Source organism: Blennius ocellaris, assembly GCF_963422515.1.
Source record: "Blennius ocellaris genome assembly, chromosome: 4".
Lineage (NCBI taxonomy): Eukaryota > Metazoa > Chordata > Actinopteri > Blenniiformes > Blenniidae > Blennius > Blennius ocellaris.
Genome location: NC_137653.1, coordinates 25,120,318 through 25,147,742, shown reverse-complemented (window position 1 = coordinate 25,147,742; position 27,425 = coordinate 25,120,318). Strand labels below are relative to the sequence as shown.

General features: G+C 43.2%; 1 protein-coding gene across 1 annotated transcript in view; it reads left to right on the top strand.

Annotated features, from left to right (window-relative positions):
* Nucleotides 1-25,864, top strand: part of epha8 (eph receptor A8) — a gene marked incomplete at both ends in the record, with an annotated part of 166,565 nt that extends 140,701 nt beyond the window's left edge. The window contains 12 exons of the mRNA XM_080495021.1: nt 2,018-2,142; nt 4,942-5,104; nt 8,282-8,378; nt 13,266-13,333; nt 13,643-13,768; nt 15,144-15,329; nt 16,260-16,321; nt 19,407-19,616; nt 21,731-21,880; nt 22,119-22,309; nt 23,149-23,307; nt 25,750-25,864. Coding sequence (XP_080351147.1) covers nt 2,018-2,142; nt 4,942-5,104; nt 8,282-8,378; nt 13,266-13,333; nt 13,643-13,768; nt 15,144-15,329; nt 16,260-16,321; nt 19,407-19,616; nt 21,731-21,880; nt 22,119-22,309; nt 23,149-23,307; nt 25,750-25,864 — 1,652 coding nt within the window. The remainder of the gene's footprint in view (nt 1-2,017; nt 2,143-4,941; nt 5,105-8,281; nt 8,379-13,265; nt 13,334-13,642; nt 13,769-15,143; nt 15,330-16,259; nt 16,322-19,406; nt 19,617-21,730; nt 21,881-22,118; nt 22,310-23,148; nt 23,308-25,749) is intronic.
* Nucleotides 25,865-27,425: the final 1,561 nt, after the last annotated feature.

Below are 27,425 nucleotides of genomic sequence, written 5' to 3'. Positions count from 1 at the left end.
CAAAGCTGCTTCTATCTCAAAACACCAAGAGTGTGAGACCTTTCATCAAGGTTCGCAGTGAAGGGTCATGTTGGACTTTCCATCAATTGAACAATACTAATTTATCAAGTATTTACATTGGAACTTTGAATTACATTGATTTTAAACCTTGTACGTCATTGTTTCCCTGACATAGACAGCTGGTTGTGGCAAATGGACTCAGTATGATGAGCTAAGACACTGAACTGGTGGACTCAGACTCAGGACCCGTAGTCATTTATCTAAAAGGCTTTCGTTTGGCACAGAGGGAGGAAGTCAGGGTCTGAATTAGAGGGGGAAAAGTTACCTACCGACTAATACAGGAAGTGAATGACAATATTAGACATGAGTGACTTTATTTAACATTAAGTGCCGATGACACCAAAAGACCTAACATGAACGTACACAAAGTAATGACATCAAAAAATAAAGCACTAAACAATAATACGCACAACGAGACATAACAGGGTCTCCAAATGTCGTCTGACACAAACCCTCGGCAACTTAGGATATTTATATTTATGTTGCCGATTAGCAAAGAATAGGTTCACTTTGCATCATTGTTGCGAGTTGACCTTGAGCCACGAATTCTAAAGGTCATATTTACATAAGAATAGAAATACCACCAGAGTCATTTATTACAGAAAAACAACTCCATAACATTCCTCTAATAAATAACTTTCCTGCTTTTTTTTCTTATATGCCAACAGTGCACAAGTTCTTAAATACTTTTAAAAAGTGCTGTCTGAGAGAAAATTCTGGCTGATATTAAAAACAAACAAAAAAAAGCTGTTGTGCACAAAAACACTGTAAAAACAAGCTGGAACAGCTGGAACTTCCAGTAAACTGCACTCATCTCTCTCTCTGATACTTCGATCCAATTTGTCGCTATCGCCTGTGTATGAGGCCCCAGAAGTGAAGAAAGTCTGTTCCTCTCTGTCACTTGCTCCACTTTTAAGCGGCTGTGTGCTCATACAGGTGATTCAGAGATTTTCCTTTCATGATGCCATGTGGGGAAATAACCACTCCATCTCGTAGTGATACTCACTTTGACCATCCCAAAAACAGATAAAAACCTACAAACATTACTGACAGTGTGGTACATCATCAGTGGTAGTACCTGGGTTCGTCGGGTGTATCAGGCCTTTCAACTTCTGACACGTTCTCACGGGCGACTCGACGAGGAGTGATCAGTTCCCAGCCTGTGTACAAGAAGCACGATTCCACGATTTGTCCCTTTTCATCCACAGCCATCTAGAGGCTTTCTTGGTTGGGAATGCAAGTCCATCCTCATTGGCCAGTTGCGAGCTGACCCAAGGAGGCCTGCTTGGGTGTTTGGTTCGGCTTTGAATATTGTCCCACTGTCACAAAAGCAAATCTGGCGTCTTGGTGGTGGGTGACTCTTACTCAGGCCGATGGTACTACAGATGGATTCGGTGATAAGCTTCAGCACCTGGTTCTGTCGCCAGCGGTTGGTTGTTGGAATGCTGCCTCGTCCAGCTCGACTTCCAGCCACATATCCCAGCAGTGCTTTGTGGCGTAGCTGCATTTTGGCCTGGTCTACCACATCCTGTGTCGCGTCCTTCCAGTCCTCACCTCAATGCCTGCCTGGGACACCTTTGGATGCTAGGACTCTGTATTGCAGCAGCTCCCTTGCTCTGGCAAGGTCACTGATGTTCTTGAAGAGGAGGGTCAGTTTGTAAATGTTGACATAGAGGACCTTCACTGATGTCAACAGTCTCCCAAAACTCAATGAAAATGTTCTGTTTTCTCTAAACAACCTTTTTGTGTAAACAGAGTTTGGCTTCTCTTTTAATGGAGATGGCTGTGTCGTAACTGGGGTTATGTAAATAAAACTTAACTCAATGTTAAAAGCTCACTGAAACTGACGCCAAAGGACTTTTCAAAATGTTTGGCTGTGTCCTCAATCTCACCAAGATTTGTCCACAACTTGAACTGACCAAGTAGTTTTTTTTTTGTCTCTGGTTCTCTGTTGCAGCGCCATCCGAAGTGTTGGCGATCCGCCAGGAGAACACCAGTCAGAACAGTGTGTCTCTAATGTGGCATGAACCCAACCAGCCCAACGGAGTCATCCTGGAGTACGACATCAAATATTATGAGAAGGTACTCCACCGACTGCTACATCTCTGTCACTTAGCCAACACTGGAGTGTTGGTGTTCATTACTTTTCAGGTCATGTCAATGTATTCTGTTTATTTCCTGAAAAAAGCCCAACCTGAGTGTCCGTTCAGGCAGCGTACAAGGGAGGAGAGTGACACAGTCTCCACTGTACCTGTAAGAGGGTCTTCTTCCCAGGGCCTGTCGAAGCTGAGCTGAGATGTTGTGAATACGAAGCAGCAGTGTCGCATAAACTCTGGATAACTTAATCCAGGAGAAGAGCCTCGCTGGCAGCCCTGCTAATTGAAAGGAAATCGGGGTCGAGAGAAGGAGAGCGAGAACGAGACGGCATGGATCCCAACTTAGCGATAGTGACAGTGACAGCAAGCGGCTGGCGGGAGCATCAGCCTGCGTACAAGCTAATTGCCACGCAGAACGAGTGTAAAACGCGGGTTTGGTTGAGCAGACGTGTGTGTCTGTGTGTGTGTGTGTGTGTGGCGATAGAGATCAGCTAATTGCAGAGGAAGTGGCCCGGGAGCTGGCGCTCTCATAGCGCAACAACAGGACGGCGTGGGGAGTGCTGGAGGATTAGCTCCTCTTGCGCCCTGGTGTCTTAATCTGGGCCTCGCCGAAGGGGAGCGGAGGGATGAGGGGGAGCGGATGTCCGGGGGGGGGGGGGGGGGGGGGGGGGGTTTCAAGTGGACGAGTCAGCAATGTGCCTTCTTAATGTTTCTCCATGAGTGTAGTCAACAACAGTGAGTCACGGCGCGTACGTTGGTGGCAGCGAGCACATAGGCGAGCTCACTGAACACAATAAAGATAGAAAGAAGGTTTTTTTTTTTTTTACTGTACCAAGGGCTTCTTTATAATTAGGCTCTTATCCTTCCTAAGGACACATGAATGATTCACTTCTTCTGCTCGGCAGATGAACCTTGTAAATCTTGAACTTATTTTCCCTCCACACCTCTTTAATAAGCCTGAAAGGACGTTGCGGCAGGCGAACAGCCGCCGCGGTAACCATCACCCTGATTGTTAATTGTTTCTTCAAACAATAAATTCACACTCCTTGTTTTAAATGAATATGCAGATTAAAAGAAGAACTTTTCCTGGCAGGCGGATGTAAGAAGCTTCACAGTTTACTTTTTGAACAAGCGATGCAGCACAAACGAAGCTATTATCTAAGAAATAAGACAAAGACTTTCCAGAGTACCTGTCACTTCCCCACTTGATCAAAAGCTGTCTGATGTAATTACCTCCAATTACATGTGAGTGACAGATCAACTTGCATGCATTTATGATAACAGAGCACAGCATGGGCAATAACAATAAAATAACGTAGGTGTTGGTTGAGCTCTTTGGAGAGTGTCAGATTTAGCATGATCTGCCTTTTTTCTGCCTCCTCTAAAGACTCTTAGGGGATAAAGCCGGCCCATATTTTTCTCATCGTCGACAAATCCCATGAAAGCCCTTCTCGTTATTCTGTATGTCTTCTGTAGCGTGTCTGCTGCGCTCGCGCTCAAGCCCACTGGTTTCCGACTCAAGACGTTCATTTAAAAATGACTCACAAATGTATGTTTCATTTCCAAAAAGGCTCATTCACTTATTTAAATGGCAGGGCCCTCGAGAAGCAACACCATTAGATTTAAAGGCGGCGTTTTGTCGAGTCCAGTCTTCTTTCTTCTACAGTTTGTTACAAATTGAGCACTGTAGAGGTTTTGTGGAGGCATGGCGATGTGTCTTGCAGTCCATACACAGAGCTGCAGTCATAACAATAAGTGGAGGTGGAACACATCACAGTATTTTAAGATAAATAAACAGAATGACACAACTGGAGTTTGTTGCAGATACAATGGGATTTGAAATAAAACCGAATAGAATAGAATCGAATGGAATAGAGCAACCAGTAACCACCAGGCCACCACCTCCCAATTATGTTATGTGTTATACCAAGACCATGAAGAGATTAATACACAATGTAAAAGATCTTAAAAGCAATTTCAAAGCATACTGGACTCCAATGTAATACTGATAGACTGAAATGTCCATCCATCCATCCATCCATCCATCCATCCATCCAGGACAGTGCTGAATACAGAATACACCTGGACAGGTCACCAGTCCATCGCAGGACAAACACACAGAAACCACACACACTGACAGTCACACCTCGGGGCGATTTTGGGGACACCAATTTGAAAAAAAAAAAACATAACATTTTTAAATCCAAAGCCTTGAAATTCATGGACCATGCGGAGCTATGTATTTCTAAGACTATTTAAATAGTGTCCAGTGTATCCTGTGTTACCATCGGTGGAGTAATTAGCAAACTTAATTCAGTTGAAAGAGATTTGATTCATGGGAGGTACAGTGATAAACAATGGCTATTAGGGTTTGTTTGTTTTGTTGATAGTGTTGAATTGATAAGTATACTTTAGCTACTGATGTCTGTTTGTATGAATGTCCTGACATATGAAAACACTGTTGTGCACAATACGCATCACATATAGGTTGACAATAAATTAAGAAAAACGTCTTGACAGACACAAATGTACTTGAGAGGTGAGACAAAATTAGTTTATACTTCTTCCTACTCCTTTTCCTTTATGTAAACTCAGACTTTTGCACATATAGACGACAGATTCCTGCTTTCTCTTCATTTGTCTTATTCCTTTTTTCGCTGCTAACCTCTGGTGTATTAAGCCCTCGTTTCTTTTGGTGTATTAAGACCACACGGCCTTGAAGGGACTTGCAGCTTGCGACTTTACAAAGAAAATCTCTGTTTCTGTTTGCATTTTTCCCTCACAGGACAATGAAGAGCAAAGTTACTCCACACTGAAGTCTAAAAACACCAGTGCAAAAGTGTCAGGGCTGAAGCCCGGCACTAAGTACATCTTCCAAGTCCGAGCCAGAACGTCAGCAGGCTGCGGACGCTTCAGCCAGAACATCGAGATTCAGACTGGGAAAGCAGGTACGTGTGTGTGTGTGTGTGTGTGTGTGTGTGTGTGTGTGTGTGTGTGTGTGTGTGTGTGTGTGTGTGTGTGTGTGTGTGTGTGTGTGTGTGTGTGTGTGTGTGTGTGTGTGTGTGTGTGTGTGTGTGTGTGTGTGTGTGTGTGTGTGTGTGTGTGTGTGTTGGTCTGTGAGAAACACAGAAGCTCAGACGACATCTCGGAGTATCAGTGAATCTGCCGGTAAAAGCTGCTTCCAGCCACGAGCCACAGGAGCCTCTCAGCAGCTGAATGTTGTTTAATACTTTGGAAAAAATCCAGGGATGACAGTTTGCTCTGTTAGAAGACTTGGCACAGGAAAGCTTCTCCACGCCAGGCCGGTCTGCACAGCGTGGGCCTGGGCTAAAGAGGTTTGGGTGTCAGGGAGGCCAATAACCGGCCCGGTCCGCCGGCCCCCTCCGGTCCATTGATCTATGCTTTGTTAGACGGTCACCCCCGTCAGCAGAACTGCAGCCGGTCCGGCTTCAAGCAGCTGCAAATCGTACCACAGTGGGAGTAAAAGTCTTCATGAGTCTGTTCACCTGAGGCCAGCGCAGCAAATAATGTTACAGAAAAAAAAACCCGAAGCAATTTTATTAGAATATCCTTCTCTTGTAATGGGGGATTTGGCAATTAACGTGCAGAGCAGATTGTAGGTCCGCGCAGCTCACCACCCCGCCTGGTTGGAGTCCCAGCGCTGTTTCACTGACTAATAGTCTCCCTTCATTCTGCTGCTCACTGGACCCCGACTCCACTCCTCTTCATACTGATTCATTTTCAGCCTTGGAAAACAAGCGGACCGCAGGCGTATCACAGACCAACCTGCTGAGTAATCAATACATCCGAAAGTTTATTAAAACACACCGGTAGCCTTTCAGCAGAGGAGTCCTGTTGGTTTGCCCAATGCAAGCTACAGAATTTCTCGAGGCTGAGTTGTGTCCAAACCAGTGAGAGTCTCAACCGTAACAAGCTGGTAAATCAGACTGCTCTTATCATCCAATCACCATTTTTGTCTAGCCTGAAGCATCTATTCAGTCGATGTGAAAGCTACGTCAGGACAAACGTCCTCCGTCCAGCGAGGCCAAGAGGCTGATTTGGTGATCTTGTATTTTTTTCTTCCAATCAGAATCAAAATGTTAACTTCTACCTCTGATTAAAACCAAACTAAGGGCCTGTCCACATGAGAATGCTGTTTCACATAAACCCACCGTTTTTGGGTCATCGTCCACAGGTTTTAGGAACTCGTAAACTTTTTTTTGTAACACGGGTCCCAGAGTGGGGAAATTGTAAAACGCTGGCTCGGCTTTGAGAAGTGGAAGGGAAAGAAGCACATCAGCACAAACCAATGATGGTGGTGTATCTGGTGAGTCACAGTGCCCCTCAAGGCCTGGGATATGTACTACGTGTATGTGACGCGGGCCCCCGGAGTTTGGGCTTCGGTCCGAACACTCGTTCATTAAAGAGATGCTGCATTATTGCATTTTTCACTGCAACCTGCAGACCGGAGCAACACTGGCTCCCTTTCTAGAGTAATTCATACCAGGGATGCACCGATACCACTTTTTTAGGAGTACTAACCTCTCGCCGATACTTGGTACCGATGTCAGTACTTATTAAATTACATTACACTTAATTCACACTCCATACGTAGAATGTGGCAACCTCCTCCTCGCAGCCTCGGTGTTGATTCTACGTTTCCTCCAACAACCTCGGAGGCTCCAGGATACGACTGCATCTAAAATACGCAGAGGGCAGTGCGTAGCCTCTATCTACAAACTGCTCTGTGGACTGTAGAATGTAGAGGGACTGAGCGCACTGTTAATGAGTGCATCAGTCAGACTTTAATCATGTTTAGCATGTAGCATCGCTGATGTGTGAGCCTGAAACTCTTTAGCATGTAGCATGTAGCACAATCCTCCTGGTCCGCTGAACAGTTAAACTACTGAGCGACATCGCTCCAACTCTGCTGGTCCAAATGTCTGGTGATGAAGTTGCTGGTGATGAAGTTGCTGGTGTTGTACAAACTATCTTTCTCTTCCTCTTGATATTTTGTCAGAACATAATTTACAGTTTGTCTTACCTTGTTAGTCGGAATAATATCAAAGAATATCCAAACCGTGGACATTACTTGTCAGCTCTTGTCTACCTGCAGGCAACATTGACAGATGACATCATGTATAACTCAGTGGGTTGCATCAGGGACCTTTCAGCAGTACGAGTAGCTACTCCGGGCAGTATCGGGCCGATATCAGATACTGGTATTGGTATCAGTTCATCCCGAGTGCCCATTCTTGTGCTAATTTGGGGGGAAAATTGCAAATACTATAAAACTTCCCTCAATAAGGTTGAAGATTCTGTTCTTGTGAAGATTCTGTGAGTGAGCAGTGTGTCTGGAATCGAATTATGAAGAACAATGAAAGTTACAGTGGCCCAAAAAGATCACAACACTCAATAAGCTGCAGCAGAAATACAAAACCTGTAACAAAATTGTTGAAACTACAAAACAATATTCCAATATTCCATTTAAATTTAGCACCAATCTCTCGCAGACAATAAAGATATTCTACTCTATTCTGATATGAAAGGCATAATTGAAATGAAAACACTCAAATTAATGTAAACGGTTTGATATTTGTGATTTCCGCTTTGTAGATCTTAAGTATTGACATTATATTTTATGTGTCAAAGTTCTTCCTCCTGAGTTACATTAAATTTCTTGATGCATTGCGAGGAACAACGGTACAAGTTAGTCCAGCTTTGGTCTCCGCTACATAATGATAATCCTTATATTTAAATGTTTCCTCTCTCACCTCTAGCTATATGGAGTTTGACTGAATGAATCAATAGCTCATTAGTGATGTCATCTTTACAATTGGTTACCACATAGTTCATGTCCAGTTGTTTATGAGAGTGTGTGTGCGTAGACAGAGACGACGACAACATTAGGTAAATGTTTCCTCCTCTTAATGTGATGGACAAACTTTCACACTGCAGCAGCTAATTAGAATTTGGTGCCGTTCTTTAATGAAGCTCCAGATTCCTGTTTATCTTGTTTAACCAAGTACACTTTAGCGGTGTTTGCCATTGTGTGCGTGCGTGCGTGTGCGTGCGTGTGTGTGTGTGCTGACTTGCCGCTCTGTCTCTGTGTGTGATCCCTGCAGCTCCTCTGCGCTACAACACAATGACCATCATCTGGATCTGCATGGCCCTCGTGTCCGGCCTGGTCACCTTCCTGGCCATCATCATCTGCAGGAAACGGCAAGGCTACACTCTACCACACTACCCATCTCTGCTGTGTGTGGAACACTTTCTTACGCTACTCTATTGTGCCTCTGTGTGTGTAATGTTGCTTGTGATCGAATCCCTCCATGTGCACTGTGAATCTCTCGACTATTGCCCCAAAAAGCATTTACTGCAAGTACATTAAGAGTAAAGCTTGTGATCTCAGCAAAGGAAAGCCGAAGATGTGCTCCTGAAATTGGAAGGATCTCATTCAAGTTTTTGTTTGAGAAGCTAAAAAGCCATTAGTCTCCCTCGTCCTGGTGTGATGTTTGGAAAATCAGGTGCATAAATAGCCTGCATGCTGTTCCTCCAGTAATGAGGATACTTTGTAGAGACGAGTGTTGAAAGCTAATGCTAATGGAGCGCAGCCCTCCCTGTCTTTTTACTGTCTTATTTGGCAAATTTTCTAACCCGTAATTTCTACCTCATTGCAGATTTAATTATGTTGATTCACGTCCAGTAGCTTGCAAGCCAAAATGTTCCCACTTATCCCATCAACACCCCCCACCTCCACCCCCACACCCCCACACCCCCCCATCCCCGCACGCATTCCCTGTCTTCGGCTTGTATCTCTGTGGTACTGCACCAAAGAATAAATTTTCATTGCACTTAATTAATTCATACTTCAGCCCAAATCAAGATTTCAGGTTCTGTTCAGTTCAGAAAGAAAACTGATAAGCAACAACTTCAAGATACGATCTAGTCCAGATTGCTATGCCACGACTGGAAGGATCTACAAAATATATAAAACGTTGTACTAAATATTACTTTCATCAATTAGGTCCGTTAAAAGTCATGTTTGTAACGAGGATAAACATGTAACTTACGTTTTCCAACAAAAATCCTGAAGCAGGGGTGTCAAACATTGGGCCCGTGGGCAAAAGAAATTGAACATTTGCGAGAAAATATTGATATTTTAACATATTTCTTCAGAGTAGAGACACAACACAACACTGAGACCCCAGCTGAGGTATGCTGCCATGACAGCAACCTGGAAGCTATCAAACTACAGGAGATGTTTTCTGGACATTTCACTCCATTATTAACCAGAAGTCTCCATTCAAATTGGCTTTATGTTGAGATTGTGGTAGTTTTCAATAGTAATTGTTTGGTTTCCAGAAAATATAGACACTTTCATCCCATATACTCTGCGCCACGACAAAGAAAACCTTTAAAGTTTAAATTTAAAAGGTTTTATGAATCTATTTGACTGATTTGTGGCCACAGAACTAAAATGTGTTTGACATCTCTGATTTACAGTCTTTGTTGGCAACAGGCATCACAACTACTTCCTATACTTGCAGAAAGAAAAATAGGCCTATTTGTACCTTCTTGTTAGTTCCATAACAGACCAAGTCAAAGCTTTCTTTAGTGAAAGACACCATTGTCATCGTTTTATTTAATTATTTATCCGTCCAGTCAACTCGTTTCTGAACAATCTCGCCGTGATAAAACACTAATGGTTTCTATGTGGTTACACTTGGGCACCAGAACTCCTTGGGTAGATTTTGCTCCCAGCAACTATGACAGCGTTTATTTGAATGTCCATGTGGACTTTCTCTGATCCAGGCTCAAGCCTTGGCCTTCAATATCAAAATCCACCCTCCAAACAATGGACTTCAATGCTAACGTGCTGGTAGAGTCGAGTGGATCATTGTTGTCAGCGCGCAAGCAAATACTGCAGCACGCGGCGATGACAGGCGAGGGTCTCATACCCCAGTCAGCGGGGAGCCGTGGGTGGTGGAGAGGAGTTTTGCCGACGGTCACGACATTCTCTCACTCTATGTAATGTAACTGGCTCAGAAAGAGAGGCTACAGGCCACAAATAAAAACAAGAAGTAATGAATGTAAATACTCTAATTTATATTGAGTGTAGCTTGAGGTAAATGTACCTTCTATTGTGATACTGGGATACTCATTATTTTGCTAAATTACTTTGTTGGCCTGTGTCCAATTAAAAAGGGCAAAGTTCCTCATATTAAGTTTTCAGCTTTCAACCACCAAGTCATGTTTTAGTACCAGATTCCGAAGCATTTTTCATTAAGCAAGAAAAATAGATTTAATCTATCTGCCTTTTAGCTTGTGTGATTAAACCAGCTCAAAACATTGCAGTCAAATTGAAAAATTGCTTTGCATCCTCTGTATTGGAGTCCAAATATTTTCCAGAACCGAACAAAGTAGTTATGGTGCCTAATTGTAACTAAAGATTGACTGTGTCATCACATGCACATGCAAGGAAGACAAATTCCCGTTTATTGTCAATGTGATCGATACTCTTTACCAGGAAGCGACGAACACTGATATACAAGTGCATCTTCAAAAAAAACAAAAAACAAACAAACAACTTTTAATTTCAGTTCAAACTGTAGTTCGGACTACTCAAAGCTCATATTAATGAAAAATGAAAAAAATGTAAATATTAGATAATTTAATCACAGGAATAATCAAACCTAGACAGTTTGTTTATATCTTCTGACAGTACTTGCTGTTTTTCCTCCGCTTGCTGCCTCAGTGCTTGGAGGCTGGGAGGCGATCAGCCTGTGGACCTCCTGAGGTGTTGTGGAGCTCAGACCTTCAGCTCATCCGGATCTCTCCTCTTCCTCTTTAACAAACGAGCGGCGGATTCTCCGCAGGGTTCATGTTGGATCACAGCTCAGTGATTCCACCCACAGCAAAAAGCAGCGACGTCTGTTTCTGCGGAGGAGTGGAAGGTCCTGCTGGAAAAGAAAACGAGCATCTCACGCAGCTTGCAAGTGGACAGATGGAAGACGTGCTCTGAAATCTCCTGGAAGACTTTCAGTGGCTTTTGGACATAAAGTGGAGCAGTAGCACAGATCTGCACTCTGGACCTGAACAGCTTGAAACCGCTCCGTCCTTCCTCTACAAAAATAGAAAGGAAATACAGCAGCGACTTTGAAGAAAAGAAAAAATAAATAAATGTGGGTCCAGTTTCTCTCCAGAGCTCTGGTCACGCTCCTCTGCAGCTGCTTCTGGTTCAGGGACACTTTGAGGCTGTGCATCTAGGACTTAAGTCCATTTCCTGACTCTGCTCACTCCTCATAAAGTTCCTTAAATGGTCTTTCCTTCATGGTCTTCTCCAGACTGAAGCTTGTAACCAATTTTCTCCAATCACTTTGTCCTTCCTGTAAACTTTCCAGTAATCTGCTCTGATCTTCAACCTGGCCTCCAAATATCTTCTTCATCTTCAGTCAGGAGCCTCTGCAGTGTTCTGACCCCTCGGATTCTTGAAATAGACTCAACCTTGATTGTAAACATTCTTTCTGCTTTATCAGCTTTATCAAATGTAGCATTTTGCTCAGGTGCAAACTATTCAAGCTTGAACGTGAATGGAAAGCTAGTTTGAAAATGGACTGGTTGTAAATCCATCAGCAGGCAAGCAAAGAGAGTCTGACGCACCTGAAGTCTGTATTCAGACATTAACCCAACCGACATGTACTGTGTTCAGTCTGGGGTTGGAAGTCAAAGTACCCGGAGAAAACTCATATGGAGGGCAAACAGCCATGTTCACATAGTAATATAGTTATGTTGGGAGGTGACAGGGCTAACCACTTCACCACTGCTGTCGTAACTTCAGCCTCCCGTCGTCATTCCCTCTTGGCCCATATTGGGTCGTGGTGGCAGGATAGCGAGCAGGAGGCCCAGACATCTCTGTCCCCACAACTTCCTCCAGCTTTTCTTAGACGACCCCAAGTCACTCCCAGACCAAACCAGAGAGTCGGTCCTGTCAGGGTGGCCACCAGGGGGTGTCCTGATGAGAGTCTTTGAGTTTTACTCTCTCCTGGTGGCTGAGCTCCTCACTCCATTACGAAGAGTGACGTCTCCACCCTGCGGAGAAAACTCATTTCAGCCGCCTGTGTCTGCAATTTTATCCTTTCAGTCATGACCAAAGTTCATGACCAGAGGTGAGGGTGGGGATGTTTGGTGAAACATCTTAGTTTAAATCTGATGACGCTAGAAGACACTCAGGTTGAACTTTTTTTTTCGAGATGCACCTGTATATGAACAGTGAAGATAGTCTCATGTTCACAATCAGTGTTTAGTCTGTGTTTCTTTCTCCACTTCTGGTGAAAATACTCAGTAAGTAGCTATCTGCAATCTGCTTGTTCCTTATAAATAACCAAGCATTGCTAAGTGATGAAACCCTGTTAAGGATAATAATAATAATGCTACAGGCCCGGTTCTGAAGGCTCAAGTGCGGAACACAGACAAGGAAATAAGTATAAAATTTAAATAGTGTTTATTGGAATTAACCCACATTAAGTGAGGTCCAGAGCTGAGTGATCCCCGGAGCAGAGCGGGTGTTGAGCTCAGCAGGAGCCGAGTCTACAACCGTTACAGAGGAGGCACCGGTGGGCGAACGGAAGCGTCGGAAGCGTGGAACAGGTAGACAGCTAGCTGTGGCAAGACAGACGAGACACACATCGCAGGCGTAGAAAACTGACCGTCGAAGTGCAAGGTTCCAGCGCCGAGTGAAGTCAGGAGCCCAGTTCAATGGCTGAACTCCTAATCATCCAAACGATCTTCCCCCGGTGACACAACAGCAGCACAGAATCTCCCATTAGAGCCAGCAGCTCCACACCTGAGAACACACCTCCTCACCACACCCACCTGAAAGGCAAGAGCAGAGAAGCTCTGCAGCAGGGCAACAGCGCCCCTATGTGGACACCGCTGTGCCGGGCATGACGAATAGATTGTGAACAGCTATTGATTCATTAATTATGAGCTCTGCTGAGAGTTTGGCTCGTACAGACGCTGCAAGGTTGTCCTGTATTCATCCCTCTGTGTGTGTGTGTGTGTGTGTGTGTGTGTGTGTGCGTGCGTGTGCGTGTGTGTTTTGTATAGACACTGTGGCTACAGCAAAGCCTTCCAGGACTCTGATGAGGAGAAGATGCATTACCAGAACGGCCACGGTACGCACGTCTCCCCTTCCGTCCTCAGTTATTACTCAATAACACATTCGATGGCGTCTCTCGGCGAGGCGGCGTTTTCATCTCTGTGTAATATACGGTTCATCCTCGGAGCAAACAATTATCATCAGGCTCCAAGTGATTACAGGAGAACACACTCCTGCCGTTGTATACTGTGTGTTCCCCCCCCTCTGCAGGCTTCTCTCCCTCTCATCAGTGCTTCTCCTCCCCTGCACGCTGGTGATGGAGGAAGAGACGCAGACACCACGTTCACTTCTCCACAATGTGACCAAATGCTAATGTTTATCTCAGTGTCATTCCCCGACGCAAGGTTCTATATCGACCCGCACACGTACGAGGACCCCTGCCAGGCGGTGCACGAGTTCGCCCGAGAAATTGAAGCATCCAGGATCAAAATAGAAAAAATCATTGGTTCAGGTAAAAAAAAAAAAAAAATACAAATAAAAAAAGGAAGAAAACACACACACACACACACACACACATACACACACACACACACACACACACACACACACACACACACACACACACACACACACACACACACACACACACACACACACACACACACACACACACACACACAGTGAGAGTCAGTGGCCAGGCTAAGTTAAATCATTGGCCGGTGTAAAGGCTGTGGTGTGCAGCAGAGAGGAGGATGGCAGAGTGGAATCAGAGCGTCACGTCGGCTCTGTCAATCAAAGCTCCTCACACCAGCGTAGAATACAAATACCGCTGTCAGCTCCGCGATTCACAGGCTTTCTCGTACACAGAAACCTTTAGAAAGTGGAGGAACGATCAAAACCGAAGGTTGCTGATGAGTAAAGAGAGACAAGGTTATTAAGCTGCTGTAGAAAATAAACAACGGTCACATTCAGCTAATTTTCACCAACAAGGTAAGACATTACATAAATAAACTTACAAAAAAAAAAAAAAAAAACATGAATAATGAGATTGTAAAAGTCAGTACACATAAACAGATTTCCAAGGCATTCAGCACTCTAATGATTTATTGGAATGTGAGTTGTGGTCCTTCTGACTGGTGCTAGATTCAAACAAATCTTCACTCTCCGGAGTACATTTTTTCGGGAAATAAATCAGACAGGGATGTAGATATTAGTTAATTGCTGTTTTTTCTGTCGCCTGCAAAATGTTTCTATGTAATTGCTGCAAAAACACATGGTCAGAGTACAACAGACCTTCAAGTGACCACTGATTGCCTCATTGTCATTCAGCTAAATTTAGGCTGTCCTGACCGTCTATGTACATTAACTCTGCACAGTGTCGTTCTGATTGGTACGATACTGTATGCACTTCCTGAATACAGGAATATGTCCAATATCTGAGTACTACAATTGTACACATTGGCGTAGATGTATTATAATAATAATATGAGCCTGTACACATTTGGTGCAGATTTCAAGAAAATCTGTAAAAGTAGTTGTTCTTCTTTGGCTGACAATTATTTGGTTTTAAACTGATTTTCATCATTGAAATTGATGAAGAAATTGTTATTTTCATTGGGAGGCAAGCAACTTAATAGAATGGTAACTAATTTGTAAAGTAAAACTTCTTGTAACCACACACAACACCTTGCCTCATGTCATTCTACCATTGTAGCCATAGTTGGGCCCAGATACACTACTGGAGTCTTGTAAATTGGGCATTTCAAACCACTAAACTGTGACTGGACATGTCCTAATGTCCACAGATTGTTGAGGAGGAATGAGCGAGGTGAAAACGTCTCAATGTGGCTTAACGCGCTGCGTCTGTTCCTCTGCCTCGTCTTCAGGGGAGTTTGGGGAGGTGTGTTATGGACGAATGAGGCTCCCGGGGAAACGGGACATCCCGGTGGCGCTCAAGACCCTGAAGGCGGGATACACAGAGAAGCAAAAGAGAGACTTCCTCGCCGAGGCGTCCATCATGGCTCAGTTCGACCACCCCAATGTCATCCGGCTGGAGGGAGTGGTGACCCACAGTACGCTGCCGCTCAGACCACGTATCAGTACAACATTTGTTCTAGAGCCTGGTGTCTACCTGCAGTTCAGCCCGTAAAGCCTCAGGCGGCCAATGGTTTTCTTTTATCTTGAACAATGTTTGCACACTCTGCTCGATTCTGTCTCGTTACAATCCTGTCCAAGATACTTTGTAGAAAAAGAGCTTTTCTATATGTCTGAGGTCTTTGATAGTATTTACATTAACATAGTATTAGAATGACTTTTCATTAAAAGTATTTTGAAAACAAAAAATTAACATAGTATTTGCACATGTCGTCTTTGCACTTTATTGCAAATGTTTAATTATAAGTACATTTACCAGCTAGACCTAAAACTGACTTATGACATTTTTTCCTTGAAAAAAAGTTCTAAACCTAAAACTTTAACCGTAATCCGATCGCAAATTTAAATAAATCACCTAGAATTCAATGACAGTCTTTTACAAGCAGGAAGCAACAAATAAATATTTTGTCTGACAGTTGAATTTAAAACTGGAGTAACATCAAAAGTCAAATTATGTCTGAGAACAAAAGGACACTTGACTCACAGAAAGATCAAGCGGAAATATGTTTCTGGGCGTATTTCCATTTTGTGTCTGTCTGTGTCATTCACAATTTATTTAAAGGCTGTGGTCCAACGAGCAGCATCCATCATTCACAAAAGTCCTGACCTTTTAAGTCGACTGCTTTTGTTTTGAGTCACAGTTCAGACTCAAAACCTGCTTTGAATTAAAAAGCAGCGCCGGCGCAGCCTTGTTAGGAAATCACAGGAAGTACATGAACGGTCGGAACACTGACAGTTTCTGTTGTCTGAATGAATTAAAACCTGAAGTAATAGGTTACAAAGGGAACAGCATGCTCGTAGTTGGCAGATCCATTTCAGCTTTGTTTTGTTCCTCTTTGTTCTGCCAGGCAAGCCGGTGATGATCATCACAGAGTACATGGAGAACGGCTCTCTGGACTCTTTCCTCAGGGTTTGTATTCAAAACTCTCACTCGTCTGTCGACTGTCTGGTGGCCTCAGAGCGAGACGCACGTCAGGAAAACAGGAAAAACATTTAGATTCAAAGAAAATATTCGATAGGAAAAAAAGACAATGCAATAGGGAAAACTGGCATTATGAACAAAAACCGTTGAACAAATAGAAATAGATATATAATATAAATGACATAAAAATACAAATAATGTAAAAAGAAAAAAGAACATATACAGGAAAAACATAATGAATAAACAATATTGAAATATCAACAAAATGAAAAGAAATATGAAAAGAAATATACTGCTGTGATTATATATATATATATATATATATATATATATATATATATATATATAATCGCAGCAGTAAAAGGCAAAAAAACAAATACAAGCAAAAGAAATGCCAAACAGAGTTCCTGAACACATGAAAAGTTACAAAATAACAGTCTGTGATAATCTATAAAACCCAATGAATTTAAAACCAAAAAATCCTCAAGACCAAACCAGAGCACAAACACGCTGGAAGTTAAAATAAGATCCAATAAATGTGAAGGAAATAGAGCAAATACAGAAAACCAACTAAACTAATCCAACTTTACTAATCCAGTTGGGATTATCCCTTTCTTCTGCATTGACCAATCATATTTCTCGGATGTGGATGTGCAGGGACGTCATAATTAGGGCACTTCGAGGAGCTGGTGGGGGTCAAAGGTCAAGTGGTGACACTTCCGCTGTGGTATTTGAACCAACAAACTCCAGATCCAAGGTCCACTTGTCCAGGTCTCACGGCCGCCACTGTCCCTATAGAACATCAAACAAATGCAAAAAATATAAAGAAAGGATCCGTTTCTGTAAGAAGCTGGGACACAGAAGTGGTGGACTCAAATGCATGACTCAGAAAAGAAAAGTCTTTTGTTTGGTGCAGAATTCAAAAACCAAAATGGTGCTAACAATCAGAGTCAGAAATACCACCAATGACGGAAACTCACACAGGCTGACCAAAATCACCAAAGCTTGAAAAAACATGGAAACAATCTGCGACAGGACAAGGCAAGCTGAACAAGTGACAAGGAGACGAGGACTTCTTGCTCCATGAGGTGAAAACAATCAGGCCTGCAGAGACAATCACACAGACATGGGAATTCAGGGTCTGAAACCACAGGGAGAAAAGTCACCTACAAAATAAAACAGGAAGTTCTTGACAAGATTAGACATGACTGACTTTAATTTTAAACACACGTGACCAAAAGGCCGAACATGAACCTCAACTAATATGAAACAATAAACATGAAGAAGAAACCATCAACACACTGATCGAGACATCACAGTTTCAAAACAGAAAATGGAGCTAATTAAAAAAAAATAACAAAAAAATGTATTGAATAAAAGCTGATGCAGAAAACCCAGAACAGAAATGAGATGAAGCCCAAAAACAGAAAGTATGTGTGTATATTGAAACACAAATACAGACATTTAAAAAGGTAAAGCAAGCAAGAAACATTAAAATGACAGAAAATACAATTGGATAAAAACAGAGGGGAACAGAAGAGAGAGAAACAACACAAACAAGAACAGGAGAAAAATATCTAGAACACAAAATGTATTTATGAAATGAAAAACCAAAAACAGCAACAAGGACCATTAACAGAACCCCATAAAAAGAACACAAAAAGATTAAACCAAATAAAGGCAATTCGACTGAATGTGTTTGAAAAAGAACAAAGATAAAACAAAAAAAGACAAACAAGTTAAACATTCAGCATGTAAAGAAATGAATCCCAAACAAGTATCCAGGAATCAAACACACTAAAGACATTTTGAGTTCATTCTCTCACCTCCAAAGCATCTGCAGACGAACCAGACGCAAAGACATGATGCCAAACAACACTCTTCCATCACAGCAGGTTGCTGGGCTTTGTATTTTGAGGCACTCTTTTAAAATGTTTAAAATTATCGGAATTTTCCGTGTTTTTGGTCGTCAAACCTTTGTCAATATGTTACGATGAATGTAGGGCCTCAGTCACGTCACAATGTTTTCAAGTGAAAATTGAAAACTTTCGTGAAAACACAACTTTTTAAAAATTGCTCCTGAGGTGCAACTTTTGAAAAAAAAAAAAAAAAAAGAAGCCCTGACTGCATCCCTATGGAAAAAAGGAAAACTGAATTTTTCCGAAACACTGCTGCTGCACTTGTGCCCCATGGCCAGAGGAAATAGTTCTGCACGTGCTCAGTAGCTGGACAATAACAACACTGTTTATATCCAGAGCATCATGACTCGCTATTGTTCTCTGCTGCATGTACGTCTGGTTTTAAAAAACTAGAGCTACACTTGGTAGAGCGCACAACTTCACCAACACCACATTTGTTTGCTGAACCGATTTAGCATTGCTAGCATGTTAGCCATTTGCTCATATCAATGCTAACTAGGTAGGTCAGGTAACTGAACAGGGAGCGTCTCCATGGCAACAGACACAGATCTCCTTTGATTTCTTCTATGAGGTGCCTCTCCCATCCACTCTGTATAGGAATTTTTTTTTGCTGTTTTTGGGACATTTTTTGGAAACGGTCAGCCGTTAAGATCCCAAAATCAAATTGATTGGTTCTTGGATGATGACAAATCATCCCTGAAAATGTCACTCAATTTGGGTCAGTATTTTTTGGGGGGGTGAAAATCTGGTCAAATACATATATAGAAACCAATAAATAAATGTAATCATTTACTTTGTAAAATGAATGAGCCTCTGTACATTTAAAAAAAATATTTTTTTTTTCTTCAAAGGAGATGGGAACAAGTTGATCCTCGGAGAAAGGCCTGCAGAGTTTCAGAGATGTGAAGCTTTTTCATTTAATTAGATGTAGGCTGATTTCACATTGTCTTCCACTGACTGTAAAACAGCTCCACTGTTTGCTCATGTGATAATACTGCAGATTATGACTTCAAAGCAAATCCATGTCCTTTTTTTATTCCCTTGTCTTTACCGACCTCTCTATCTTGATTAAATCTGTGCTGTTATCACTGTGCTCATCGCCTCCGCCTAAAACTCCTCCTCCTCCTCCTCCTCCACCTCCGTCTTCCTGGCAGAGGCACGACGGGCAGTTCACCATCATCCAGCTGGTGGGGTTGCTGCGCGGCGTCGCGGCGGGGATGACCTACCTGTCCGACCTGGGCTACATCCACCGAGACCTGGCCGCCCGCAACATCCTGGTCAACAGCAACCTGGTGTGTAAAGTGTCTGACTTCGGCCTGTCCAGAGTCCTGGAGGACGACCCCGACGCCGCCTACACCACCAGTGTGAGTTTTCACATCGAGGCAAGCATTACTGCAGTGACACACACGCACACGCACACACACACGAACACACACGCACACGTGGCTCTTTGAAAGGGATGATTACACATAACACGGTGGGAGTGATAAAACACATCATTTAAAAGCTCTGAAGAGATTAACGGAGGATGAAATGCGTTGCTCCCGGTACAGATGTTGCCCGTCAACGCCGCAGCCTCGCGTTAGCTCGTGCTTTATGTGGCACGCCAGGTTTTAGTGTTCCATGGAGAGGCCGTTGTAAAACTGGAGGCAGAAACATTCTGACCTGAAGCACCATGTCATGGTGAAGCTGAAGTTGCCAATAACATCATGTGAGGCTCCTCCCACCCAGAGTATCACACGTCTCACCTGTCGCCCCCTTTCAGGTGCGACAGGTCGATGATCAGGTTCAGAGCCATTCTAAACAAATCGATTCGCAACTTCATGTCTTGCAGTTTGGTCTGGTACAGCAGGATTTGTTATGTATCAATGTAAGACCATTTTTGTTTAGTTTCAGGAAGATGAATGACGATCAGAGAGTAACTTCGATGCAAAGGGGTTGTTTATTCAAAGGTGCAACCGGAGCTCCACAGTTAACAGAGACATGCAGCACGCAAGACACAAGACTTACAACGCCGTCTCTGTAACAACTGGTCAGGGATCAGAAGGCCTCAGGAAATGCTTTAAGAAGTTCTCCTACAGTTGCCAGTTGAAGCTTTTCACTTCATTCCTGTTCTAACAATTACTAAAACGATGTCTTTCTTACAATTGGGTTTGTTTTTGCAATGAGGCCAAACTGGGACTTGTACACGTTTCTATTAAGATTCACCAGCCAGTAGTGAAAGCGACAGGAATGTGTAAGGAGTTTCATCTTTCACCAGCGTCAGGCCAAGAACCTCACAAAATCTTCTTTCAATGTACAAATTTTGCCGAGTTCAGATAAAAAAAGAAACAGGCTTGAAGCGAAATGTCTTCCGGTCTGAAATATCTCACAAATAAACCTGAACACTTTAGAGGACAATTCCATTGAGTTTTTATTTTATTTTTAGACGAGTCTGATGCGATCAGGTCGGAGCACATCGATGTAAATCAGCTGACACGTTTGTCTTCCACGGTGTGTAAAAGCACAGCAATCAGATTACAGAGAGGCGATTACAGCATCACTCGGGCTTTCTGAAGGGGAACGGGATCATAGATTGTAAAAATTAACCGACGCTATAACATCATTAAAGCACACCTCAAATTAATGCTCGATAATGGCTGGAGATTAGCGTGCCTCCCATTACCGCATGGAAATCTTGGGAAGGTGAATAAAGCGGCGTTTTAGTCGGGAATCAGGTGGCGGCAAAGTCACTTTGAAGAAACTCCGAGCCGAGGTTGGTGATTCTAGCGGGCGGCCTGTAAGACTTTAGCGAGACATCAAGAGACTGTTATGAGCTGCGCTCGGAGAGTAACCTTCAAACATTGGAAAAAATGCGCACAGGCAGCGCTGCTGTTTGTTCAGGAAGTGATGCGTCTATTTGTCAACTTAATTAAGTGTCAGTGTTGTATCGAGAGTAATGCAAGTAGTTCACACACATCCACACTGACTCTGTGCTGTTGATGCTTTATTCACTCGCTTCGATGCTTCAAGGTGGAAGATTTCAACCCAAGAGTTTTTGAAAGATCTTTCAAGGGTTAATTTTTACCCAGAACTTTTTGAAGTCAAAGAGTAACATGTATTTATCATGTAATCTGTGGGAAGTGTGTGATGCTCACCAAAATCACTCAGTACATTCCATAATCCAAAGCTTAAATATACATCTCAGAGGGTATATGTGTTACTAGATTAATGTCAAAGATGTAAAAGGTAATAGAAAATGTTCGTACGTCTCGTACTCAGTATCACTGACCTGCAAAGTTATTTCTTATTTGAAAGAAACGTTTCCAAACCTGCCCCTTCTGTGTCAATGTGTGCTACTTTGAAGCGATGCTGGTATAATATGGGACCACAATTGTTCATATTTCGCACCAGGTCACCTTGTTTCTGTAAGGTGAAGAGGCAGAAACACTTCCACAAGGCTATGATGCTTTTATCATGAACCTTCTGGTTCTTTCAGGGTGGAAAGATCCCGATCCGCTGGACAGCTCCGGAGGCCATCGCCTACAGGAAGTTCTCCTCCTCTAGCGACGTGTGGAGCTACGGCGTGGTGATGTGGGAGGTGATGTCATATGGAGAGCGGCCATACTGGAACCTCACCAACAGAGACGTGAGCCATGTTTTTTTTGGGTTTTTTTTTAACAAAATACTGTGTTTTCTGTGCTATTGATGCACATGAATATACCAATAGACATTTTAGGTAAATGAAGCCTTTTTTATATGAAGATTATTTCTTATTAGTTAAAAGCAAAGTTGATCACAGGTTCAGATTCCTCGCAATGGTCCTGTTAAAATAATTAGTTTCAATTGTTTTCAGCCGCATGTTTTCCCTTCTTGTCCGCATGCAGGTGATCAAGTCCGTGGAGGAGGGCTACCGGCTCCCCGCTCCGATGGGCTGCCCCGGCGCTTTGCACACGCTCATGTTGGACTGCTGGCAGAAGGATCGCAACGAGCGGCCGCGCTTCTGCCAGATAGTCACCATCCTTGACAAGCTAATCCGCAACCCAGAGAATCTGAAGTCCATGGACACACTCTGCAGGTGGGTGAGAGCCTCAAAAGAGCCACACGCAGTAATATTGTGCCGCACGACAGAAGAGTCTTTTGATTTAATTTGGCCAGATGACTTCGCCAACATCTAATCAAATATTGGTTGATGTGATTAGTGGATTAAGCTGCAAATCAAAGCGGGGCTCTGCCTACGAGGGCCTGAGAAAATGATCTCCTGGCCAACACGTGGGGACAGACTGTCATGGCGACTAAGTAGGCGTCCTGGCGCTAGAGGCAGAGTAAATCCCATCTCATCCAGCTGCAAAACAAGGGTGCGGCAGGACTAAATTGACCGAACGCAAAGTTTCCTGCTCAAAGTTCCTTTGGCAGATGAAGCGAGCGGCCGTTTTCCAATCAGCTCATCCTGTGATGGACGCGTGCTTGTTAAGTGAAACGCCGGCTGTGATATTGACACTGATCTGTGGCGAGTGTGGGAGCAGGTCAGAGAAGACGCTCAGCCCAAAGCTGGACCGGGGTAAATTGCTCGGTTCAGATCCAGAGGTCCTGCGGAGTCGGCGGTGCGTGGCCTCCAGTGAGACTGTAGGAAGAGACAGCAGAGGATTGTTGAGGACTTCTCCCTGTATTAATCTACCCAAAGCAGCCATCCTGCAACCATGAGCCGCCACCTCTTCTCTATCATTTTAACTGCTATTGATTTTCTGTCTTAGATTGCATTCCAGCCCCCCCCCCCCCCCCGACTCCCCACCCCCACCCCTCACTCACATTCTGACTCCACTCGTTCCCAGACTCTCTCCAGCTAATCTTTTTGTCCTTCCATTCATCTTCCTCTCTCTTTTCTCTGCCAACCCACCGCCATCCGTCTCTCCCTAGTTTAAGCAGTCCTCCGCTGATGGAGAGAGCTATCCCCGACTTCAGTAGCTGTAACTCAGTGGATGAGTGGCTGGACACCATAAAGATGGGCCGCTACAAGGACCATTTTGCAGCAGGGGGGTACCACACTCTGGGGCATGTCATAAGCATGAACCAAGGGTGAGTACTGAGGTGTAAAGGTGAGAGGTAATGAGGCGCTGTCAGTAGTCGTTGGACCGTCACAATCAAAAGTTGGTTGAACACTTTACAGATTAGACAGATTTTCTTTAATTTCCATTTCTACACTTTACTTTTGACTCTGAACAGAGTCACAGACTCTGAGATCAACTGGTACATGTCACTGGTAACATCATTTGATCATTGACTAGTCTCATGAAAGGAAAACTCCTTCAGCAGAAGGGAACCTTCGGCGGAACGGAACTCGGAGTTCCTTCCTGCGTGCATCTCTTCAACACACAGGAGTCAAACATGTTGCCCGTTGACCAAAACCGGGCACAAGAGGATTCAATCCGAGGAAAATTGACTGCTGTACCTAATTTGCCCACTGTGCTGCGTCGTCTGATCCGGTGAGATTAGAGCATCTGGAGTCACTGTAATACCCAGAGATCAAGTCTGAGTCCTTGATGTGTTGCTAAGCTCTGAGGTAACGTTCAGAAGTCATATGAAATCAGTCACATCACAGCCTCCGACAGCTGGAGATCAGAAAGACCACGAGAAGCTCCTCCATGCTTCTATCTCCAATAAACTTGACGACATGATCCCGTTGGTCTTTCCATTGAACTGCATTAAGACACCAGCAGGCAGCTGCAGTCACTCAGAGTGATGCAGCTTGTGTTCTGACCAAAACATTTTTAAAGAGTCCAGAGCATATTGAAGCATTTCCACAGTCAAACACACTGACTGGCATCAGAATGTACCATTGAAATTGTAATGGAACCTAAACAGTCAAGCTTTCTTTGAAGTCCTTTCTTTGAAGTCCTTCAAATTCTGGTTTTCTATCTGTCCTTCTATATTTTTCTACTCTTTGTTCCGTTAATACATTTGCAGGTGAACTGTCGACGACAAATATATGCTGGTTCTTTCTTTGGTTTGCTCTTCTTTTAATTTATTTTTGTTTCCCTCTATTCCTTCTTTACTGGGTTGATTCAAGTATTGGAAGCATTGACGTCAAGTCTGTTTTGATGTTTAGCGACCGATAAAGTAATAATAACCAATAATGCACTAATTATTTCTAATATAAATGTTCATACATTTATTTATTTATTTTTACAATTGATTTACAATTTACAATTGCTTCATAGTAAGTATAGTCAATTAATGGACAGGACAACAATGTCATCCACTAACCCTATTACTGATGAGCAAAAAACACATCTGATATTTATGGATTTTTATATTATTATCTGCAGACTATACACATTTTACTAGTCCTTTAATTTGTTTAAAATAACTGCCAATTATTGTGCAAAAATGTTTTTGTGCCATTGGATCAATATTTTATGACACTGTTTGAAAGTTGTTGTCTTTATTATACCGTTTTTCAAAAAGCCAAAGTGATTATGTTAATGAAAGTCAATATATTATTGGCTAATATAAAGATGTCTTTTGCTAAGCACTAAGAGCAGGCAGTTATGTGAAAACATGAACAGATCACAGTCACTACTGACCCCTAAACTCATTGTCAGTAGTGATGGTGTTAGAGTACATAAGTCTCCCGTTGGTTTCAACATTGAAGGCATGAATTACATTGTTGGAGGAAGCCGGAGAAAAACGTACACAATCAAAAACAAAACTTTTTTGTTGCTGAATCACTTGAGGAGATGATGGAAGAACAGTTTTACTGCAGGCCGATAACCACTGCTATCAGATACTATTGATTTTGCTGTGCTGGATTTCCTCCCTGGTATCTTTGATAAAAGTTCCACACGATCCCTCATCCACCTCACCTCCTCCTTCAAATACAGACTTTCTTCCACCCAGTCAGAAAACTAGTCCGTTCTCAGGTACAGTAGCTTTAAATAAGTACAATGGTGTTGTTAAATCCTATACCAATACCACTTTTTAAAAGGACGAGTGCCAACCTTTAGTTACTTGCTGATACTGGTCCCGATACTGATACTGATACCGATACCAGTACTTATTAAATGCCATCAAGCCTAATTTGTCTCCATAAGCAGACATTTAGCAAAGGCTAGGGATTGCCATAAACCACCTCCATGCAGCTTCTATGTTGACGCTGTGTCACTTCTAGTTAGACTGCGTCTGCAGTACCCATAGTGCAGTGCGTAGCATCTGTCTACCTGGTCCAGATGTCTTTAAACAGTCATTTAACAGAATCTCTAAACAGTGTACATGACTCGTCCTCTCTTGCATATTCACAGGCGACATTTCTGATGCATGATGTCACATAATACGTTGTTTGTAACAAGTGCCTTGCGTAGTATCGGACCCTATAATCAATACTGGTATCAGTATCGATGCATCCCTAGGTTAAGCTCTTGTCTCATAAATGAATTATCATCCTGGCCTCGTCGTCGCTGAGAGTCTTCAGTCCCCAGGAGTCCCAGACTGACTGTGTGTGTCTGTGCTTGTGCCGTGTAGGGACATGCAGCGGCTCGGCGTGACGCTGATGGGCCACCAGAAGAAGATCATGACCAGCGTCCAGCTGATGAGGGCGCAGGTCCTCAACAAGAGCGTGCCGTCGGTGCATGTATAAACTCCCGACGGGGAGCTTTCTTTGTGCCGAACATCTGGGAACACTGTCTTCTGGAAGTTCTGGAGGGACTCCACAGGAAACAAGAGAAGATTAACAAGAGGAGATTTGTGGAAACGTTACAAGACTTTTCCTCAAGAGGGTAACGAACAAAGCACAGGTGGTTTTACCTACGGAGGAAGTCAACCTTCAGGAGAAGTCCAACCTTTCTATTTCTTTTCCAACCTGACACGTTTTCAGTCAAAACGTCATGTTTATAAATGGAAAGACTGCCTTAATTATCACAAATGATTTTAATTGTATTGTCTACAAAGAGAAGATAATTTATCAATCATGAATCTATTGGAGGAATATGATTTAATGAAAAAAGAGGAGAAGACGAGGTTGACGGGGAGGATGAGGGTGGGTGCTGACACCCGTCTCCTCTCCCAGAGCAGCAGCTTGAAGACGATGAGGACTGAGCCAGAGAAAAACATAACAAAAGTAAGGAAAAGTGAGATAGGGCTCACCTGAGTTGCCAGATCGTCTCCACAGCGGAGAAGACCTATTTCACCCCAGGCTATTAATACCAGCAAACAGGCACATTTCTCCACCACCCAACCATGATGAATGACCCCCCCCCCTCTCCCTCCCCCCCTCCCTCCCCCCCTCCCGGAGAGCCCAGAGCCTCCGCATCCGCTCTCAAGCTGCACGGCGCACAACAACTGTACGAACAAGATATGTGTGATTCAGTTTTGGTGCACTTTAGTCTACAGTCTCTCGGCGTTGTGGAGGCTGGACAGTTGGGTCACCAGCCGGTGACGCGGCATTCGTCCCGTCAACAGTCAATAACGCACACACACACGTAGAATAGAAAACCCCAGAAGAAATAGAAATGTGTAATGCTCGGCATTGCTCATGTAGCTCATTGATGAGATTTCACGTAACACTTTATAATAGCTATTGCCAACATTTGTCAGTTTATTGATTCATTTAGTCATTTTTTGTTGTCAATGACTTTCTGGCTAACAAACCAGGTTTGCAGTCTGTAGTCAATGCTATATTCTGAGCGGTAATATTACTTGGATTACTGTTACTTCGTACCAACTAATGCTTCTTAGAAGATTATTGCCTGGTTTATTGATCAAAAAGGGCCGTTGCTATACAAACTGCAAAGCAGCATCACGTTGTAATTGATCTCCCACGCTGAAATGAAGTCTTTCTTTTTCTCAAATCTAATTGTTGCAACACATTTCAACCAGTACAGAGCAGTGTTTCCCAAATAGCTTTGCTCCTGTGCTACTTGTGTTTAGCTTGCGTGGCGCAGCGTTGCAAGTAGCTGAAAGTTTCAGCTTCAGTTAGAGACAAATTCACTGCTCCGACAACTCGCCAGAGTTCCTGTTTTACTCCCAGACTTCTGAGTCACTAAGCTAAAACGTTACCATTTAGCTCGCGACACATTTGAACCTGTAGAAGAGCATAAATGTACCACAGGTCTGAAGAAGACCACTGGTCTCGTCAAGAGTTTGTATGTGTACAACTCATTTCCTGTTTTAGCATTTAGTTTGTATCTGAGCAGCAGGAG